Here is a 20,591-nt window from a genome sequence, read left to right as displayed (position 1 = left end):
TATCTGAGCGTACCTTCACCTGGATCACTCTGGATCCGGACAGTCTCAGATCGTGTCGTAGATGGCTTGCGAAGTCAACATGCACAAAAAGGCGCATATGACCGAAGGCTGGTAAAACAGCCGTCACAGCAACTGAAGGTCTAAGGTCCACTCTTGGTATATCTAGGCGATGCTACCGATCAAGTTCTTCAGATCCCCAACTTCCTGACATGCTGAAAGCACCCTCTTCCGACAAGATCCCCACCGCGCGTTCGCCGTCCAAAGTACAATTCAGTATCAGCCCTGCTCCAACCAGCCCTATCAAACCCTCGTTTCAATGCGTCAAATCGCTCGAGCATTCCATCCACACTCTTCTTGATTCCCCCATCTCGCCAATCTCCCGCGCATCACCCTTCCGTCAGGTGACTTATTGGGCAGATCTTGGGATCATCAGCTCTACATGTGCATTAGTTGGGTTCAGGTCGGCTGCATTGTGGTTAGCGTGGGGCGTCCCATTCGCACATCTCTCGCTATCGTTTGAAGAGCAAACATCCAGTGAGAGGCGCGAGTACCACGTGAGGAGAATATGGATGCCCCTCGTTTGGCTTGCTCTCCACAGCCTCATCCACCTCGCGCTTGCCCTCGCCGATCGAAGTCTCTCGCACCAATTCTCGTTCGATACCATGTCAAGGGATGCGTTCCTGATGATTGTCCTCGCATGCGCTGTGGCGACACGCCTGGTTTACTATTATCAAACTCTCCAAACTCTTCCAATACCAGTACCACCGCCCTCTGAGAAAGCCAAGAGAACGAACAAGCTGAAGGAGGCCAAAGCAGCGAGGCGCATTAACAATGAAGAAGATAAGCGTTGGGAACATGCCAGGAGGCGAACGATCCAGGGATACGAAAGCCGCCCCAGCCTCGAACCGGTCCAGAACAACCTCCGCAACACATCGGTTCTTCCGACGCTGCCTCAACCACCGGTGTGGAAGTTAATAATGCAGCTATTGGGTATGGATCTCATCGGGGATAGTTGGAACGCAAATGGTGACGGTCAGGCCGATACACACAGTCACCCCGCAATGTAGCTTGTATGAAATATCACATCGAATATTGGTCAGATGATGTGTTTAAAGTATCATTAGCCCATCGAAATTCAGCAACCCAGATGAGCAATGCCGTAATGGGTAAAATGATTGAAGGACATAACGAAATTCCGCCCCCGTCCGTGCGTGACTCCCATCCACAACGAAAAATTCCCACCTATTTCTCCCCCCCCCTCTCCTTCGGTTCAGCGGGGCCAGATGGCGCTGGTGAACCGGACGGTCCGCCCTCGACTCTCCCCCCTTCTGTAATACCGTTCTCCCCTTTGCCGCGTCCGGCGGGACGCCCACCAGGCCCAGCGGAAGCAGCAGCAGCAGCAGCAACAGAATTTCTGGCAAACCCGCGTCCCCCCCGCATACCCCCCCGGAACGGCCCGCCACCACGTGCAAGAGCAGGTGGAGGAGTAGAGCCATCACTCTCCACCGGGTCTCGATGATCAGCGATGACGACCCGAGGAATACAGGTTTTGAGTTTCTGTATCCGAATGAGTCACTCCGCCCAACGCATGTGATTCCCGGACTTACTTGTGCATGTTTCACCAATGCAGCCTTCATCGTTTCTTCATCACCAAACTCGACATATGCCAAGCCTCTTTGTTGGCGGGTATGGTGGTTGATGGGTATCTTAATGAACGTAATCTGAAAACTGTTGTAAGTAACAACAATCTCGATCAGGACATGTAACATACGCCGGATTTTGCCTCTCCGAAGAAGTCCTTAATTTCAGCCTCTGTAACGGGAAGATCGGTGATCCTGTTCATGAAAAGAGTGAAGGGATTTCTTGGGGGACGGCGCGTCGTGGGAGTGCGACCCCCAGTGGAGCTCGCACCATCTCTTCCAGCACCAGGACTTGCTGCATCAGCAGCCGGTGCTGGAGAGGTTGTCGTGTCCGGTACGGAAGTGCTTGCGGCAGGCTTGGAGTCACTGACAGGGTTCGGAGTTGACGGTTTAGAGGTCGTCCCCACGCTCTTCTCCTTATCGGATAACTCTCTTTCCTTTTGACCCTCGGGCTTAGCAACCTTCTTTGTCTGCTGCGGTAGTTGTCCCTGAATGGGAGAGCCATTTACAGGCCGCGACTGAATCGGCGGATGCCTAACTGCGTGAACAGGTGACGAAGCGGAGCCAGCACCGGTGCCAGCTGGCAGAACCGGCACAGGTGAGGCGTGGGGTGCGGGCTGCGCTTTCAGTTGAGATGGGCCAGGTGCAGGCGACGAGGCAGAAACAACAGCATGTTGTACTGGTGCAGCGGAAGCGTTGGCTCCAGTGGCAGTGGTGGGTGCGTTTCGGCGATATGCGTAGTTGAAGCCCTGAGATTTCAGATCGGCGCTGATCCTGCCGTCCTTGATGTCGAGAACAAGGTTGCCGTACGCTGCGTCACAGAGATTCCAATGCCAGCAGTTCTTCCATGCAGGTTCCTCAGCGCCGGCGGCGCCACCCGGACCTGCGGCCGTTGTCGGCTGTGGAACACGCGCAACAACACTGAGTGCCTTCTCCAGAAGCTGGCGCTGATTTTCGTCGGCAGTTCCTTCCACCTGGACCTTGACGCTATCCCAGACCTTGTTGAAAGCTACTTGTCCAGACAGGATCTTTGTACGAAAGGCCTCCAGGTCAGATTGGACAGAAAACTCGTTATAGGAAGACGAGTATCGAAAATGCAGACCCCCGGAAACGAAAAGATCAGCTTTGAGAGCAAGACCGAGTTGGGCCAGGAGGCCTTCACGTCCGGGAGACGCATGGGTAATGAGCAAGCGAGTCTCGGTCGAGTCGTAGGTCTGATGCAGCTCGTTAGCATCAATTACATGATTATCGGGCGATAACTCACTCTCTGTGCGGTATCCACAAGCTCTCCGATCTGTAGCGCGGTTGTCCACATAGTACCCTGGCCACCGGCGATCGTCGCCCTGCCCTCTCCATTGTCAAACATTTTGTGCATGACAAGCGCACCGCCCAGACCAAACAGTCGCAGTTTCACTCCTCCGATATCCAGGCATCGCGTCGTGGCTTCATCAAGAATAGTCAAATTCTCGATGTCATACTCTCCGCTCCTGAACTTCTCGAGGATCTGCACATCCTCGCAAGCACCCCAAACGGTATACACCGGAACAGACAGGCGAAGCGTCCCGGACTGGAGCAGAGGGAACTCGCTGAGGAGGGGTGTAGAATGTGAAAAAATTGTATGGCGGATCGCATTGGGTACTGCATCATTGCCAAGTCGTGTCTGGCGGAGTTGCGGAGAGATGAGTGGCGAATAGAGAATGAGATGCCGAAGTGTGCTGCGAAGAAACGTTAGATATAACCCCAAAAGAAATACAGGGGCGCATGTATGCGATAGCATCTGATCTAAAAGAGGATAACATGGCGGGATATAACTTACCGGTCATTTATCCTCTCCAGGCTGTTATTGTCTGTGTTCCCGCAACGAGATGTCAGCGATGCGCCACCAGCTTGTTCACATTCTTTGCGTACCGAAGAAGCCAAAGTCTCCGGTGTGAATAACCGCTTTAGCCCCCGTCTCTTTCGCCAGATCATTGATGGCGCTTATCTTGCCGCGAATGTCTGCCAAGCAGAGAATACGACCCGCAGCAGAGTCGATGACCTTGACTTGAGTGTTGGCGGTTGAGGGTGGTGGACGCGGAGAAGGGGTTGGCTGAGCAGATGACATGGTTGACCAGTGAGTAAGAGGAATGACTGTAGCAAACTGCTGCGTGCTTTGTTATGAAGTATGCCGCTCAAGCAAACCGGTATGCAGGGCGTATTGATGAGGAAAAAAGGCCTCACGGGCGCGCGGTCGCTCTCGTCCAGTCGGAGTTTACGGGATTGTTTCCGTGCGGAGGCTCTTCTACTCTTGAAAGACCTGTTTTAGAAGTAAACTCCAAGTTATCGTGTACTACATCGCTCACTCATGATCAGCAGCTGATGCTGGGCATCTTTGTTAGTACAGGCTCTCTTGTAGTGACATGCTCTCTATCGTGGATTTGATAACAGTGAGGAGTTTGTCCTTCGTGGATGAGCGGAAATCTTAACCTATCACCACATAACCAGTCATAGTTTTGCACTAGACTATATGCCGAGAAATAGAAAGCACTAGTACTATTACGGAGTTCTCCTTAAACCACCATAACATGTCGGCACCCTCTCGGAAGAGGGTCGCGCGCGATACAGGCTTTCCTATCACCGGCCTAACAACACCTTGAAAAACTGATAATGCAAGTTGGTTCACTCGTAGTCCGCTGGCCCAGTCAAGATACCCAGATTTTCAGATGGATGAAAGCAGTGTTAGAATATCTTACGGTGTCGAAGCGAGCTGTATGCTGGCTCGCGCGAATATGATTCTGCAAGCCAATTGAAGGCTGTCCCACAGAAGGAACGCGCAGTCCCAATCAATGTACTGCTATGGATTGGAATGCCGGGCAGCTCGGTGGATCTAATCCTGTGGCAGTCAGACTGCTCGCTGCTTATGAACGAGGTGTTAGAAAAGTTGATCATCCTATATCTCCTCACTATTATAAACCGCGGTACCGCCCACTGGCAGAGAAGCTGTGCCCCTTTGCCCCTAGATTTTGCACCCAGTATCGCCACTACGGACCCCCACCGAACCCGACGTCAGTACCTCCAACTGTTCGCCAAGTCACGGGACGTCCCTGTCAGTCAGTCTTTGCACCTCCTCGATATCCCACGCAGAGCAGAAGCACATAAGTCGGTGTCGCCCTCCTGTTCACTTTCACTGCTTGCCTGTCGTCTCTGGATTCGGGTCGTCTAGCAAGCCTATATCCTAAGGTTTACGTCCATGTGTCAGGGATACGTACGCCTTCCGCCGGCACTGTTCACACGAGACCACCTTTGCTCTGGCAGCAACATAACGCCCCCATCGTCGAACGTGGTTTATCCCACGCATATACCCAATCCGAGTCTTCTCACAACCCTTTGCTGAAGGGGCTTGAGGGTTTCGTGTGCGATGCAGTCTTCCGCACACTCCAAAAGCCGTCTTCCCGAGAAGTCCACGTTTACAAGCCCACAATCGTCATCAAGCCCTGCAAATGCGAAGACTGGATCTACAACGTCAACCAAGGATGCACCTTCATCCTCTCATCTTCCCCAACAATTGCCTATTGCGACGCCATTGATCATCAACAACTCGACGCCATTATCGTTGTCGAAGATTGAATGGCCGAAAGATGCATTTGTCAAATGGAGGGTTCTTGAGTGGAAGGATGGGTTGGAGATCGCAGAGAAGGATAAAGAGGAATTAATTGAGAAGGCGAGGCGAAAGCTAGTTGATGAATGGAAAGACGGCGTACTCGATGGTTTGGTTGGATACACCCGCCGGGGTGCGGGTATCAACAATCCTGAATTGTGGATCTTTGAGGTTGGAGACATGCGAGATGGGGACGCACTATCTCAATTCTTCGTACCTGGGTTGTCAGGTGAGATTTTTTGAGGCGTCATTCTAAGCGTTTCTGACACGCCTTTTCGAGGCAAATCGGACGGGCATTTTCATCCCTCTTGGCTCTATCCATGTCCAAACTGCGTCGGACAGTCTCGTCCGTGTGTTAAGTGCAGTGGAGATACTGATACATCACCGACAGCAGCAATGCTTGTTCCTCGGGAAGAATTTCGCCGCCCTCTCTGGTTATTTTTTTTGTCAGTTCGCGAAAAGGCACTCGACCGCCTAGCACGATCAAGGGAAGGCTGCAGGTTAGGTGACGGTGTTGTGTTTGAATGCAGCGACAGAAGTTCTAAAGACCTCGACAATGGGTGGCTCTCCGACTACTCGTCATTGTAAGCCGATATTTGTCTCCTCCAACCTAGCATTGACATTCATTCAGATATCTCATGCAAGCAAATATCCACATTTGGATGACGTCGCGGTGTTTCTTCATCCAACCCTCGTTGCGCTCATCTTCTCTCCTCAACTTCCCCACGATCGAGCAAACGCAACCCCCTTCGATGACCGCCGTAACTTTGCTGCCATATGGATATCCAGCGTACTTCCTGTCACGATCTCAAACTACGGCATCGCCAACTGCACTTGATCCGTACTTTCAGGGTCTAGGCACTAGCACCTGGAGACTAAATGAGAGAGAGACGGCTTGGTTGGAATGTTGGATTCTGACACCCTCGACTGTCGCGAACGCTGACAGTGGGGTCTCGATCTTTTGGCCGGCATATCTCGTTGTTCAGGATCTTTCGCGGGACGCCCTCAATCTACAGCTATTGCCTGATTCTCTTCGTGCTATACTGCCTGAACAAACGATACCATCTACGCCCTGGAATCCCGCGTTGATATTGGCGACACATCTCCCCCGTTGCACCATCAATGGTGCTGCATATCAATTTTCGGTGGATGAAGAAGCAGGGAAGATGATGTCCGGCGATCATCCTGGTACTGCGAGGCCTTCAGCAGGAAAAGTCGCTTCAGAGATAGAATTAGTACTCGCCGATTCAGTCACTGCCTTCGACTTTACTCGCAGTGCGGTGGCTGCTAGGGATGCGGCACGGACCAGTAGACCCATCCTCGAGCAAGAAAGGAAGGATCGGGAAAATTACCGTTTTGAAGAGAATGATACATCAGTCAAGTACACTCCTGGTCAAACACTTACGATGGCATGTCGCCGTTGGGTGCTGACGGGTGACGATGCTGTCAATGAAGAAGAGCTCGGAGAATTCTCAACGGCCGAGGCGTCCTTGTCAGATGACCTGGATCCATACCTCGACGACACGATCATGGACGAAGCCGAAATGTCAACACCTCGAATCCGCTCTATTGATGAAAGCGGAGCAGGCACAAAATCCTCATCAGAAGAGCCCTCTGCTCACATCAACGCACCTGGCATAGTTGCAACCCCGCAAGACACGATCGGATCGCCTCGATCGGTGGGCTCCATATCATCGATGTCTCCTATGGCATTTCCCAGCTCATCTAACATCAAGTCACGGACCCACAACATAACGGCGCCCTTAACACCGGATGGCATTGATGATGACTCCGTCAGCGCAGGTCTCAAGACTCAGCAATCTGAAGGACCTGTTGTAGCCGCATCGTCTCCTTGGCAACCATCTGCGTCAAACGATTCCGCTGTGCTACCCGTGCCTTCGCTATTCAATCATGTCCCGTCCTTACTCTCCGCACCTATCGTTACCCATCCAAGGAGTGATATGTCGGGTGACGATGGCATGGATGGCCTCGGTCTGACAGAAGATGACTTCGCATTCTATGATGCGGCTCCCTCCAGACAGAAGCAACTGCTTGACGAGGGCGCTTTAGACGATGACATCGATATTTTCCATCCACCTCCAGACGGCCTGCCATCTCCACCGGACGAGCCGATACAACTCGATGACGTCGATCAAGTTCAACTCGAATCTCAATCAGCATTTTCATTCGAACACCCTGCAAGCGATGGTACACAGCCCGTAACAATCGAGTCTGCTTCCGTAGAGGAGGGGCAAATGTTCGAGACCTTTGCACCAGTTGACGGTGATCGAACACCAGTGGCGCCTCTTTCGTCCGTTATTGGAGCGAAAATGATATTTATCGATCCTTTCGAGCCGCTGGTGGACCACCAATCCAGGGATTCCGAATACACGTTGGGAAAGTTTGCGATGGACAAGTATGGCTTCCCTTTCATATGTGACGTCTCGCCGCGCCAGTCATGCTTCTTTACGTGGGACACGGTCGACAAGCCTTTGTTCGATCCCTATAGCAATCCTCACGTTGGACTCATCAGACATCGGCGAGGTACCAAACGGAGCAGATCAATGGCATTTGGTGACGAAAAGACCACAGATTGCCCTGCAAAACGTATCCGGTGTTCTTGGATCGACATAGAGGATGTGAAGAGAGCTGCAGAACAGAGAAGACAAGAAGAGCTTGCAATGGATGACCGATCGGATGCCACATTGGATGACGAAACTTTGGTCGTTCTTGACGAAGAGGAAGAGATCATCCCACAGAAGGAAGAGCCAGCGTCATGGCCGCCACAATTGTTATGGTCTCTTACTCTAATGATGGGTGTTTTTAATATTCCGGGTCTCACGCCGGCACTGTCTCCTCCAGCTGTGCAAATATCGTCGCCTTCGCCGCTGGCCGCCCTCACACCTGTCTCTCCAGCTGCATTCATCCAAATTCAGGACAACCTAAAAAAACAGGAAGATGCCGCTAACGTCAGGTGCGCTCAGGTGCTTGAGAATCCTGTTCTATTAGAGTGGATCCTCCAGTCAAGGATAATACGGTCAGATGAGGTCCGATGGACCACTCTATTCAATCTTGGGAGGCTCAAAAAGGCTATTGATGGTGCAATCTCCGCACCCAAACAGCTTGCGATAGGAGACTGCTTGAACAAGTCGGGTATGATTGGACTACTCGCTCGACGGACTGCAGTTCTGACATTGGTTTAGATTTACCTCAAACTGATCGCCCGACAGGAAGTAAAACGGGAACCGAACCATCCCTCGTCATCCTTGATCGAACGTCCCCCCTTGCAATCGGCTTGGATGGTGCTGTTGTGAATGTGACGTGGCCCGCCATTCGTTTCTGGGAGAAGTTGGCTCTGTGTCCTGTGAGCGGGCAAAAGGACGTCCTCGCTTTCGCATTCTATGACACATCCGCAAATCCTGCCAATCGCAAGGATAGCCTATTAAAAAAATGGCTATTGTCTATGGGTGAGATTTATGCGGTCAGTAATGACATTGGCTCTGTTTCGATTAGGCTGACGAATTACAGCACCTTGGTTATGGTCAGCATAAACTCGGAGAGTTGGATGAGCTGGGTATCAGGCATGGACTTCTTTCGGGGAAGCTAGGAGACTTGGAATCTCAACTGAGTGCGTGTGCCAATTGCGAAGATGATGTAAACCTCATTTCCATACAGGCGCTTTATCATCCGGCATCCCAACCGATGTCTGGCATATTGTTATTTATGTCTTTTGTGGTCCTCTTCAGTTGCTATCTCTCGAACAAGCATTGACAGGATGTTCTGATGCTCTTTCCTCTCGCATGGCGATACATCTCCTCCCCGACTCATCTTTGACTTACGTCTCTCGCACTTGCTTCTTTCGGCCCAACCCCTTACACCTCACAGCATTATCCGTATACAACCGCTTGCTACGTGTTGTCAAGCGAACAACTTTACGACAACTATATGGGGCCCAGCCAGCGGCGAAGCGAGTTTTCCAATACCCAGCCGTTACCGTTGCCCGTCCTGCTAACCCGAAGGTCGGCTTCAGCCTGGAGTGGCCACCCAAGAACGCAGACGTGCTGGATCCTGTACCATATCTTCATGTGGCGTATACGCATAGTTCGGAATGGCTGTTCGCGAGCTGCATTGACCAACTTGGCGAAGCATACACGCAGAGAGTCTGGTCGATGAAGCAGGGTGACAAGGCGGCATCTATCGAAGTGCTCGTTGCGAGGATCTGGTCATTTGCTTGGAAGTTCGCAAGACGCGCCAGAAAGGAATGGCAGATTGTTGTGGCGCGTTGGGGTGCTTGTCCTGTGGCAGAGGTTGAAGGTATGCAATGAGTGTCACTTCAGTCCAGAAGAATATCCTGACATCAAGACAGCATGGCAATCCCTGCTGAAGTTGTGCATCTCTTTACCTCTGAACATATCGTTCTCGCTTGTATGTATTGAATGTAGTCCATGGCAAGCAACCCTCCCTAACAAGGAGGACTGGCGTCGACCGCAAAACCCGGCCTCTCCAGAAGGTCATGGACACATGTTGGATGCGTCAGGAACAAACTATGGCGCGTGTCTGTGCGAACCTTTCGAGATCTCTTCTGTTCTGGCTTCCACAATTCAAGACTTATCCATTGCATCGACACCAACATATTGCGAGCTGTTCAATAATTCTGACCCACCAAAAGATTGGCTGCGACCGCTGTCTACAGCTTTACTACTACAAGCACCCGCGGATGGTTCTTTCACCCCCACATGCAGCTTGGATCGATATACTGTCACCATGACCGCTACACGCGTCCACCTGCTATATTATACCGCATCCAATTCCAACCTCCTATATAAATACCGGTCAAAATTCATGCTCGATCTTATTCGAAACTACCAAGAGTTGACTTTACTGTCCAGAGAGAAGTGGGGGACATCTGTTGGTGCCGGCATCCTCCCTTGGCATCTTGCTGCTGTTGTTCTCATGGAGCGGGTACTGTCGATTTCCTAAGCGTCATGCTGGCATCCTGATTCGCCTTCTCTTGGAGCCCGACTACCAGACTGGTCAAGAACGGCTCATGTACCCTCCTCATACCACGTTTGTCAAGCGAACAACCAGACCGCTGCCGGATCTTCCCTATTTGGAAGCGGTTGGCCCGACGTCGACCGTAGTGATGGGCTCAGAAGAGCGCGCATATCATCGTCGAGACCCTCCTACAAGGCCCCCTGTTGTATGATACTGTTCGCCCACGCCGCTTGTTATTTTGTTTCTACTTTATGTCTAAATCTCCTATGGGTGTGCATGATCAGCATTGTACTATTACCACCAAATGCATTGTATTGTACGATCTTCTCGAAATAGAAACAGGAAGGTTCAACTACAGGCTGTCGTCATTGCGCGCATACAACATCGCGAGCTCTTATTGGTGCTTCTTTTCCTGACTCACGCCCTTCGGCCCCTCCATTCGCATCGGGCTCTGAATACTGGCCACGGCACCAACTCCCACCATCACGAGAGGGAGAAAAATGACGAATGCGACCAGAAGCGCGGATACCAGGCCGGGGGTTAGGATTTGGTATTGGCTCAGGAAAGAAGCGCCTTGTGGCTGATTAGACGGAATCTGCATTGTGTCGTAGAAGGGAGCCGGAGGATGAGTGTTGACGTCCTCAACATCACGCCTGCTAAAGGATAGAGGGGGGGCAGGGCCTCCAGCAAGGAGCACGAGACGAGCGGGGAAGAGGGAGGCGAGTGACTCTAGCCGATCGGACAACAGAGACTCTGAATCAACCCGTCAGACAGGTTGCATACCAGAGACCTAAAGCGAGCGTACCACATTCCTGCATCTTTGTTCTCCGATCAGCGGAGGCACCCCTGATTGTCGGCAGTTCCATCTTAAACAAATACTTTGTGTCCGGTCTCAGGCTCCCCAAGTGCAAGCTGTCCCACTCATCCACCAAGACATGGCCGCACTTCTGGGTGATATTGGCGACCAGGGCATCGAATGAGAGGTCAGCAGAGAGCTTGAGACGAGGCGCTTGGAAGAGTGAGGTAGAGGAGCGCACTCTCCTTGACAGTTGGGATGAGGACGGGAGAAGGGAGAGGTCGGAAGCATGCAGCTACAAGAGTTATGTTGAACGAGTGAATTCGGAAACAAGCAGGAGCTCTCACCCCTCTTTGCTGGATCAAGATAATTCCTTCGTGCGAGCAGATATCGCTGGCAGAGAGAATCTGGAGTGCCTTGTTCCAATCTGTCACCGCAGACTCTGTCTGCAGATCGCTCAGTTGACAGGACCTGTTGGAGCACTTAGCAATGTAATAAAACTGAGTGAGAGACTACGCAGCATACGGTTCTGTGGACCAGGCAACCAGAGGGACGGTGTTTTTGAAAGCTATTGCACTCCCCCCGAAAGCCAATAACGCTGCCAGTAGTATTCTCGCCATATGTGTGAAGAAGATGTCAATACAAACGCGACTTGAAGCAGCGAGCACTGAGTCGTCATTCAAACGGACGCAATTTCATTCTAACTTTGGGCACACAGGCACGGCCCCCTGCAGACAGCTAACCTTGAAGGCTACATAGTCATCACTAGTGGGATTTTCTTCAATTCGGTTCATCTGACCGACTCCTCTCACACTTCACGATCGCACTAATTGACCCAAAAGTCAATCTTCACTTTCCCCATTGATAAAATGCCGCCCAAGAACAAGGGAAAGAAGGGCAAGAAGCAGGACGATGATGATTTCTGGTACGGTGGCCTGTCCGTTTTGTATGCGCTTAACTAATGCGACCTTCTCCTTCAGGGAGAAAGCTGGCGAGACCGTATCTTCGAATACGGTAGCTTCGCCTCCACGCCAGGATGAGGATGAGGAAGAGACACATGCTCCCGCCAAGGCAAGCGACAATTTCGCATTTGCCATGCTGGACGAAGGTGGAGAAAACGAAGATGAAGACTTTGGTGGTCTCATGGTATATCTAATTCATCTTAAACTCTCTCGGTATACTAAATCATTTCGATTAGTCTACCATCAAAGCCTCACAAGCCAAGTCGAAAAAGGACAAGAAAAAGAAGGGAAGGCCTGGTGTCTCGTTTGAAGATGGCGCTGGTCCGGAAGAGGGGGATGAAGCAGAGGAGGTAGCAGCGAAGGGTGACATATCCACAGCTAAGAAGCCGGTGGAAATGACTGCTGAGGAGCTGGCGGATGAGGAGTGGGGTGCTGCAAAGCCGAAGAAAGGCAAGAAGGACAAGAAAGGTACGCCAGTTGGGCTTCTAAACGTATTGAACGATTGACTTACGCCACGTAGGTGGCAAGGGGAGGGCCGCTCCTGTAGAGGAAGAGTTTGAAGAAGAAATCAAACCTGTAACGACGGTTGCCGCAGAGCCGGAAGTCCCCATGCAGGTCGTAGAAAAAACGGCTGATGAGCAAGCTGATGAAGAGTGGGGACCTCCAAAACCTAAGAAAGGCAAGAAGGACAAGAAGGGTTAGTGCAATGATCCGTGCATCGTGATGTGTGAGATAACCTCGCCCCAGGTCCTCAAGGCAAATCAACACTGGTCGCTGAAGGGGAAGAGACGAGCCCTACAGAAAACGCTGAGCCACCAATGTCCACACCTGCCAAAGCCGTTTCCGTACCAGCACCAACGATCGGGGAAGATGAAGAGGACGAGGAACCCGCAGGAGGGCGGGTGTTGTCCAAAAAGGAGAAAGAGAAGTTGAAGAAGGAGCGGGAGAAGGCTAAAAAGAAAGTGCAGGCTGAGGCGAAGAAAAAAGCTCTTTCTGCGGAGGAAGGCGTTCCGAGCACAAACACTGTTCCTGTTCCTCCCCCACCCGCAGACGCGAAGGATGAGGAGGACGAGGAGGACGAGGATGAAGCTGGCGGAGATAAGAAGAAGAAAGATAAAAAGAAAAAGAAAAAGAAGACCCCGGCGGAAGTGAAGGAGGAGGTGAAAGAGCCGCCGAAGAGAATGAACAAAGCACTTGCTGCTCTCAAGGCAGCTCAGGAGGCACAGCGCGCCGCCGAGGAGGAGGCCGCGAGGAAGGCTGAGGAGGAGCGGAAGTACGTGATGTGTGTTTCTGTTGACATTTCGACATTGACAGCGCTCTCAGACGTGCCGAGGACGAAGAAAGACGCCGTCAAGAGGAGGAACGACTTAAGGAGGAGGAAAAACGTAGGAAGAAGGAGAAGGAGAAGGCCAAGCGCGAGCAGTTGAAAAAGGAGGGCCGTTTGCTGACGCCGAAGCAGAAGGCAGAGAAGGCTGCTGCTGAGGCTCGGATGCGGGCCCTTGTTGCGTCGGGTGTACAGATTGCGGGACTGCAGGAGAAGACAGAGGATACTAAGTCGAGGAAGGTCGTATACGGCAAGTCCAAAAAGAAGACACCGAACGGAAAGGCGGGGCCGGGAGACGGTCATTCAGCTTCCCCTTCTACACCAGCCTCCGTCGCCCCAGAACTGCCGAGCGTGCAATCACCACAGTCGATTGTAACCACCGAACTGACACCAGAAATCACGGAGATCGCTGACGACAGCGTGAAAGATGACTGGGACGCATCAGAACCCGAAGAACTAGCCAAGCCCGAGGATGATGGGGTCAAGGAAGATTGGGACGCCCCTAGTGATGAGGAGCCTGAGTCAAAACCTGTACGGATTACCTCTCCTGCTATTCCGATTATTTCAGCAAGGGGTGCACCGATCAATGGCAAAGCTCCTGCCGAGAAGAACATTGACGAGATTGCTACGCCAGCAAAGGTTCGCACTGTTGAGAAATCTGCGCATGCGGCCAAAGCTCCAGTTCAACACCCCCCTGCTGAAGAAGAAGAAGAGTCGGAGGAATCTGAGGAAGAAGAAACCGATGAGGATTCAGATGAGGATGATTCGGATGAGGACCTAGAGGAATCGGACGAGGATGGAATGACGACTACGCAGCGCATTGCCGCGCGCCGCAAAGAAGAGGCCGCTCAACGGAGAAAAGAGCGCATGGAGGCTGCCCTCAAGGCACGCAGCAAAGACAACCTCCGTAGCCCCATTTGTTGTATCTTGGGCCATGTCGACACTGGAAAGACCAAGCTTCTTGATAAGATTCGCCAAACCAATGTCCAGGAGGGTGAGGCCGGCGGCATCACGCAACAGATTGGCGCCACCTACTTCCCGGTGGAAGCCATCAAGCAGAAAACTCTGGTTCTGAACAAGGACGGTAACTTCGATTACAAGATTCCCGGCCTCCTGATCATCGATACACCTGGACACGAGTCGTTCACTAATCTTCGTAGTCGAGGCAGCTCGCTCTGCAACATCGCAATTCTTGTCGTTGACATCATGGTATGCTGCCCTTTCAAGCGCATTGAGCAAAGTTTGACGATGTCCATAGCACGGGTTAGAACCCCAAACACTGGAGTCTCTTCGTTTACTTCGTGACCGTAAAACTCCATTCATCGTTGCTCTTAACAAGATCGACCGTTTGTATGGTTGGGTCGCCACACCCGATGGCGCCTTCCGGGAATCACTCGCGAAGCAAAAGCCGGCGGTACAGCGCGAGTTCGAGGATCGTGTGGAGAAGACAATCCTCGCGTTCTCTGAACAAGGTCTAAACTCCATCCTGTACTACGAGAACAAGAACTTCGCCAGGAACGTCTCACTTGTCCCGACCTCCGCTGTAACCGGTGAAGGGGTACCCGACATGATCCAACTCCTGGTCAATCTGACTCAACAGCGGATGAGCGACAGTCTCATGTATTTGTCCGAACTAGAATGCACGGTTCTTGAGGTGAAGGTCATTGAAGGCCTAGGCACTACGATCGATGTCATTCTGTCGAACGGTGTCCTGCACGAAGGAGACCGGATCGTTGTCTGTGGTCTTAACGGGCCCATAGTGACTAACATCCGTGCCTTGCTTACGCCACAGCCTCTCAGAGAGCTACGAATCAAGGTACAATCTAGTTCAGTTTATGCCTGGCAATGCTGACGTTCTCATAGGGCCAATACGTTCATCATAAAGAGATCAAAGCCGCAATGGGAGTGAAGATCACAGCTCCTGGTCTCGAGAATGCTATTGCTGGATCTAGGCTCCTCGTCGTAGGTCCGGATGATGATGAAGATGACCTCACAGAGGAGGTCATGACCGATCTTACAAGTCTACTAAGCAGCATCGACAAATCGGGCCGTGGCGTGTGCGTCCAAGCCAGTACTCTGGGTTCCTTGGAGGCGTTGCTTGACTTCCTCAAAGTCAGCAGGATCCCGGTGTCTGGTATCAATATCGGCCCTGTGCACAAGAAAGATATCATGCGCGCGGCGACGATGCTAGAGCGGCAGCGTGAGCTCGCCTGCATTCTTGCTTTCGACGTTCCTGTAGACAAGGATGCAGACAAGATGGCGGAAGAACTGGGCGTTCGTATCTTCAAGGCTGACATCATCTATCACCTCTTCGATGCCTTCACTGCGTACAATGCTGAGATGACCGAGGCAAGGCGTCGGGATGCTGCACCCCAAGCTATTTGGCCATGCCGTCTCAAGATTATTCAGGCGTTTGCTAAACGTGATCCAATCATCGTCGGCGTTGATATTTTGGATGGCTCGCTCCGAGTTGGAACTCCATTGTGTGTCGTCCACGTGGATAAGGACACAGGGAAAAGGGATATTGTTGATCTTGGGAAAGTCACATCACTCGAAATCAACCATAAGAGCATGGATGTACGTTGCATTGCATTTGTTTAAATTGTCTGGGCCCACAAGTTGACGTGTATCTAGGTGGTCAAGAAATCACAAGCGGGTGGAGGTGTCGCTGTCAAAATCGAGCATGCAGTCTATCAGTCTGCAAAGATGTTCGGAAGGCACTTCGATGACAAGGACGAACTCTTAAGTCACATCACTCGGCAGAGCATCGATGTGTTGAAGGAGACGTTCCGCGAGGACGTCTCGAAAGAGGAATGGCGCCTTGTCGTAGCACTCAAGTCGAGACTCGATATTACCTGAGACATCCATTGATTTACGCTAAGTTGACCTTGGTCACCTAGATTCAATATATCACCGCATGCTTGTAATCTCAATGTATCCATTTTTGCTGATGCTGTCATCACCGATAATCCCAATGGGTGAGACCGGACCGGAGGCATGTGCCGATGGCGATAAAGAGCCGCCACCTTACACAAAAGACTGATTCCCTCTCCTGTGTTTTCTACGACCGCTTGTTGCTCTCTGAAATATGCCTCGCCAGGTCGATACCGAAGGCACCGAGTCCATATCAAGCGACGAACTTCAGCTGGTGAATAGTGTCACCTTGGAGCCCCGCTGGGACGGTGATTCTCTGCAGGATGATCACGTTAGAATGTTCTGAAGGCATAATCTACTGGTAACGTAGCCTCTCTAGCGGAGTAACCGTCTGGGCTGCGGGTATCCAAGTCGGCGGACAGTCGCGTCTAGTCTCGCCCATTGGAGCTGCCCGTTCTGGTGCAGCGAAGATAGTGCAGACTAGAGCGATTCGATGCTTGATAGGATTGAGATTATACCGCTTGAACCTGATCAGTGTCCATACCTGCGGAGGGAAGCCCCCAGAGTTGCTCCAATTTCACCTCTCCCAAGGGAGAGGAGTTAGAACCCTGCTGACCTTGATTTTGTCTGATCCTTAGCAAAAGCTGGGTTACAAGCAGGTAGGTTGGCCCACCATTGTCCAATTCCCGCGATATCACGCATCTTATATTATTGTCCTCAGACCTTGCATCGATCCTGGCATTTTATTGAAAGTTTCGCGGCGAGCTTCGCGGCACTCGATTTTATCAACGGCGTTCGGTATGTTCTAACGTCCGTCTATCTAAAAAATCCGTGCTTATTCCGGATTCAGCGCCGTGTTTTTCCTCGGCATATATGCTGGTGGACCTGCTGCGATGTGGTCCTCTTACCTGATCACTTGCGTGTTCATGTGGATCACTGCAGCCGTTCTCGCCGAAATTTGCTCCGCCCTGCCTGTGAGCGGCTCGATCTACACATGGGCCGCTGAAAGTGCGGGTCCCAAGTATGCCCGCTTCTTTGGCTTTATTGTTGCGTTTTGGAGTTCGACTGCCTGGTCTACATTTGCAGCCAGCAATTGTCAAACAACGGCCAATTACATCGTGTCGCAACTCGCCGTCTGGGAGATCGATTTTCCCGGGGGTATCGACAACAATAATGTCAACTGGAGGGCGCTCATTTGGGCTATTTCGGAAGGGCTACTGATTCTTTCAGTTGCCATGAACTACCTACATCGTGCGTCCTTTTTATCAGACACTGTATCCTCCCACTGAATTCTACTGTTTAGCGAAGTGGTTCTCCTGGATCTTCAAATTCTCAGTGGCCTGGGCACTGTTCGACTTTCTTCTTATGGTTATCTGGCTACCCATTGGAGTTTCTAGAAGCTATGGCTTCAGGTCCGCTTCTGATGTATTCACCCTCTATTGTGCGTTATTAATGTTAAAGCCTTCTTACATGCTGACAGGAGCTGTAGTTAACGGCACAGGTGCGCCTGACGGCTGGAACTGGATTCTATCCTTCTATGTGGCGTCTGGAACGCTGGTTGGGTTTGATGCGTCTGGCCATATCGCCGAAGAGACAAAGAATGCTAGTATCACATCGGCCCGCGGTATTTTCTGGAGCGCAATAGCAACTGGAATACTAGGATTCCTGACCACCATCCTTTTTCTCTTCTGCACGCCAGACTTTGACACGTTGTTCGCACTGGGCGCCCCTCAACCTTTCGTTCAGATCTTCGCGCTCGCCTTTGGTCCTGGCGCCAGTATATTTCCGACGATCGTGGCAACCATCGGCTTAATTTTGAACACGACATGTGCGATCGTGGCTTCTAGTCGTCTTATCTTCGCCATTGCCCGTGACGGAGTGTTGCCTGGTTCCGATTGGCTCGGTAAAGTTGATGAAAATGGCCAGCCCAAGAATGCCGTCACTTTCATCTTTATATTTGCCGCTCTCCTTTTGTGTACCATTCTTCCTAGCAACGTCGCCTTTACATCGCTCGTCTCCGCCGCAGGCATACCAACTGTGGCGGCATACGGCTTGATTGCCGCTTTGCGCCTATTCTTGACACCAAACGATTTTAAGATAAGCAAATTCAATCTCGGTCGATGGGCCAAGCCTTTCTACATATGCGCCATTTTCTTCAATGCCATTGTTTTCGCTGTATGTGGCAATCATGCTTTCTCTACGAGTTGAAAATCTTATCACGTAATTTCAGACCAATTGTTCGCCCTTCTTCTTTCCAGTGACGGACACATCGGAGATCAACTACGTAAGTTTGTGCCTCCACGATATGGTCGTCTTAATAATGCTCACCGAGTTCTAGTCACCAATCATATTTGGTGCTATTACCCTCCTTGCACTTTCAGCATGGTGGGTAACGCCGGCGGATAAATGGTACAGCCGCTCTCAAGCTACCCAGTTATTCGAGAGCGCGGACGGTGAAGACGTTATGCCGAAGGCTCAAGGCATTAACTGAAGCCTAACTCATTGATCTTGAATATCGAACGTGATATTGACAATGGATGAATGGATCGATGGTTGGAATATCTGCAAATGCTATGAAAGACTGCGTTGACAAGCCCCTTCCACGTCTGCAATCTCCTTCGGCGCATTGGCCGAAAGGACGACGCTGTGATCCGACTGGATAAGGACGCAATCCTATCCACTCAGTCAATTCACGCCTCTCCAATGCTGGACAATAAGTGCCGCACCTCTATCCGTATGCCCATGTTGTGGAAATATCTCGGAATGCGGTCAAAGGGAGGGACATAGACCCCAGGTTCGACTGCATTCGATCAGAAAGATACAGACAGGGAAATAAGCAATTTACCAGTGATGACCATTCCCGACCTTAATGCCTTAGTACGGTCAATAGTCCCAGACTCATGTAAGTCTAAGGAGATGTTAGCACCAATTCTGGATAAGTCAGGTTGCAATCCCCACCAATGCCAATCGGGTGACTCAAAAAATGCGGATACAACACTTGCTCCACATCCCCCAACTTCAGCTTAAACCCCAGCTGCGTCAGCTCTACTCGGAGCAATTCACAGCTCCTTCGATGCAAATCATTCAACGACATCTCCGTGCTTTCTGTGCAGAGTTCGATGCAGGCTTTCTCGACGTTGAGAACAGCCTGGTAAAGGTCGCGTTGAGGTTCAGTAAATCTTCCCGTGACGGGCCAGGTACGCGCTAGAATGCATGAGTGCAGGCATGGGTACACAAGGACTTCGATGTACTGATGTCACTCGCATAACCGTTATACTCCGCTCCAGCATCCATGAGAACCAACTCGCCAGGTTGGAGTGTACAATCATTATTGACGTAGTGTATTATTCTTGCGTTAGCGCTGAACATCAATTTAAGTACGAGCACATCCGACTTCGACGAGACTCACCCAGATGCTACAACAGGAACATAGGCCGGACGTTGTGCGCCGTGCAATGCACACTGATACTCGAGATGTGCGGCAAGCTGCGCCTCGGTTTGTGCCTCGGCAGTGAATGCCATGGTCTGAGGGATATGTGAGCCATCCCTTCAAACTATCCATAGCAAATGTGGCACCTTGGCATGCGCCCTCCCACTGATCTCTCCAGCCTTGCGCATGATTCTTTGCTCGGCCACGCTCTTGTACGCCCTCATCCGTCCCACCTCGGTGCCAAGCTCCTTCACTCTTCCTTTAGCAGCGCTCAATATACCGTCATATTCTGCCTTGGCCCCTTTGGTGAGGAAGTCAAATAGCCCCTTCTTGCTCCTTCCTCTGGGGGACATGCTGCTGTCGACGTAAATGTTCTCGCATTTCGAGTCTGTGAGCAGAGAGCGTAGTATGGTGGGAAGGGAATCCATTGGATGCGCCGAGTCGGCACCAAAAAGGGCAATGGCAGCGTCAACGCCGGTACTGACAAAAATCAGTTTGCAAAAGGAGGCAGATGCAAAGCATACCATGCGCCTTCCCAGAGTTCGTGTTGCTTGTCTTTTGGCCGCAAGAAGAGAGTCATGCGATACCCTTTCGAATCTGATCGTTTCTCTTCACAGCCAATGAGCACGCACACACATCGGATCCAATTGAGTGTTCTCACCGAGAACAACCGCGGATTCTGGCTCTGCGAAGCCAGTGAGGTACCAAAAATCCGATGCTTGTCTGAATTTGTAACTATTTAAAGGAAGTCAGATTGAGACAGACGAGAGCATCTTTGCAGGAGCTTACAAGATGCTCTGACTCATGTACTTGATCTTCCCACTGAGTGCGATGACCACACTATGGTCTGGCAAGGAATCCATGAGAGCCTTGCGTCGAGTATGATACTCTGCTGCTGTTATCCCTGGAGTAATCTCTCCGTTGGCCAACAAA

General features: G+C 51.4%; 7 protein-coding genes across 7 annotated transcripts; 4 read left to right on the top strand and 3 right to left on the bottom strand.

The window, feature by feature from the left end:
* Positions 1–209: 209 nt before the first annotated feature.
* Positions 210–1,067, top strand: DACRYDRAFT_102965 (uncharacterized protein; the record flags this gene model as incomplete). Its single annotated transcript, XM_040767693.1, has 1 exon — positions 210–1,067. One exon carries the CDS (start codon positions 210–212, stop codon positions 1,065–1,067), a length of 858 nt encoding a protein of 285 aa, XP_040632902.1.
* Positions 1,068–1,082: 15 nt separating this feature from the next.
* Positions 1,083–3,744, bottom strand: DACRYDRAFT_112812 (uncharacterized protein; the record flags this gene model as incomplete). The annotated part of the gene is made up of 6 exons (XM_040769517.1): positions 1,083–1,557; positions 1,608–1,721; positions 1,772–2,854; positions 2,905–3,355; positions 3,457–3,487; positions 3,549–3,744. The coding sequence occupies 6 exons, from the start codon at positions 3,742–3,744 to the stop codon at positions 1,243–1,245; spliced, it is 2,190 nt and encodes a 729-aa protein (XP_040632901.1). The 3' UTR covers positions 1,083–1,242.
* A 1,293-nt stretch (positions 3,745–5,037) lies between these two features.
* On the top strand, positions 5,038–10,483 carry DACRYDRAFT_102963 (uncharacterized protein; the record flags this gene model as incomplete). The annotated part of the gene is made up of 7 exons (XM_040767692.1): positions 5,038–5,506; positions 5,669–5,861; positions 5,909–8,430; positions 8,481–8,758; positions 8,806–8,905; positions 8,953–9,591; positions 10,167–10,483. The coding sequence occupies 7 exons, from the start codon at positions 5,038–5,040 to the stop codon at positions 10,481–10,483; spliced, it is 4,518 nt and encodes a 1,505-aa protein (XP_040632900.1).
* Positions 10,484–10,666: 183 nt separating this feature from the next.
* On the bottom strand, positions 10,667–11,688 carry DACRYDRAFT_102962 (uncharacterized protein; the record flags this gene model as incomplete). The annotated part of the gene is made up of 4 exons (XM_040767691.1): positions 10,667–11,025; positions 11,078–11,363; positions 11,416–11,539; positions 11,594–11,688. The coding sequence occupies 4 exons, from the start codon at positions 11,686–11,688 to the stop codon at positions 10,667–10,669; spliced, it is 864 nt and encodes a 287-aa protein (XP_040632899.1).
* Positions 11,689–11,826: 138 nt separating this feature from the next.
* On the top strand, positions 11,827–16,284 carry DACRYDRAFT_19346 (uncharacterized protein). Its single transcript, XM_040771460.1, has 9 exons — positions 11,827–11,993; positions 12,049–12,214; positions 12,267–12,498; positions 12,551–12,727; positions 12,778–13,303; positions 13,354–14,563; positions 14,613–15,170; positions 15,218–15,931; positions 15,989–16,284. The coding sequence occupies exons 1-9, from the start codon at positions 11,938–11,940 to the stop codon at positions 16,211–16,213; spliced, it is 3,864 nt and encodes a 1,287-aa protein (XP_040632898.1). The 5' UTR covers positions 11,827–11,937; the 3' UTR covers positions 16,214–16,284.
* A 134-nt stretch (positions 16,285–16,418) lies between these two features.
* Positions 16,419–19,077, top strand: DACRYDRAFT_73252 (amino acid transporter). The gene is made up of 7 exons (XM_040775999.1): positions 16,419–16,887; positions 16,950–17,026; positions 17,079–17,479; positions 17,532–17,669; positions 17,718–18,403; positions 18,459–18,512; positions 18,567–19,077. The coding sequence occupies exons 3-7, from the start codon at positions 17,122–17,124 to the stop codon at positions 18,717–18,719; spliced, it is 1,389 nt and encodes a 462-aa protein (XP_040632897.1). The 5' UTR covers positions 16,419–16,887; positions 16,950–17,026; positions 17,079–17,121; the 3' UTR covers positions 18,720–19,077.
* A 556-nt stretch (positions 19,078–19,633) lies between these two features.
* DACRYDRAFT_12811 (uncharacterized protein) lies at positions 19,634–20,521 on the bottom strand (the record flags this gene model as incomplete). Its single annotated transcript, XM_040770947.1, has 5 exons — positions 19,634–19,753; positions 19,805–20,138; positions 20,183–20,255; positions 20,320–20,393; positions 20,448–20,521. 5 exons carry the CDS (start codon positions 20,519–20,521, stop codon positions 19,634–19,636), a joined length of 675 nt encoding a protein of 224 aa, XP_040632896.1.
* Between the last annotated feature and the right edge of the window lie 70 nt (positions 20,522–20,591).

Source organism: Dacryopinax primogenitus (assembly GCF_000292625.1).
Source record: "Dacryopinax primogenitus strain DJM-731 SS1 chromosome Unknown DACRYscaffold_1, whole genome shotgun sequence".
Classification (NCBI taxonomy): domain Eukaryota; kingdom Fungi; phylum Basidiomycota; class Dacrymycetes; order Dacrymycetales; family Dacrymycetaceae; genus Dacryopinax; species Dacryopinax primogenitus.
The sequence above is the reverse complement of the archived record's forward strand: the minus strand, read 5'-3'. Positions and strand labels throughout refer to the sequence as shown.

Bases quoted from the DNA above. Each gene is read 5' to 3' on its own strand.
- DACRYDRAFT_19346 (XM_040771460.1), top strand. From the start codon at position 11,938: ATGCCGCCCAAGAACAAGGGAAAGAAGGGCAAGAAGCAGGACGATGAT. The intron at 12,499-12,550 runs GTACGCCAGTTG...TACGCCACGTAG, and splicing joins AGGCAAGAAGGACAAGAAAG to GTGGCAAGGGGAGGGCCGCT. The intron at 15,171-15,217 runs GTACAATCTAGT...ACGTTCTCATAG, and splicing joins TCAGAGAGCTACGAATCAAG to GGCCAATACGTTCATCATAA.
- DACRYDRAFT_73252 (XM_040775999.1), top strand. From the start codon at position 17,122: ATGTGGTCCTCTTACCTGATCACTTGCGTGTTCATGTGGATCACTGCA. The intron at 18,404-18,458 runs GTATGTGGCAAT...ACGTAATTTCAG, and splicing joins TCAATGCCATTGTTTTCGCT to ACCAATTGTTCGCCCTTCTT. The intron at 18,513-18,566 runs GTAAGTTTGTGC...ACCGAGTTCTAG, and splicing joins ACACATCGGAGATCAACTAC to TCACCAATCATATTTGGTGC.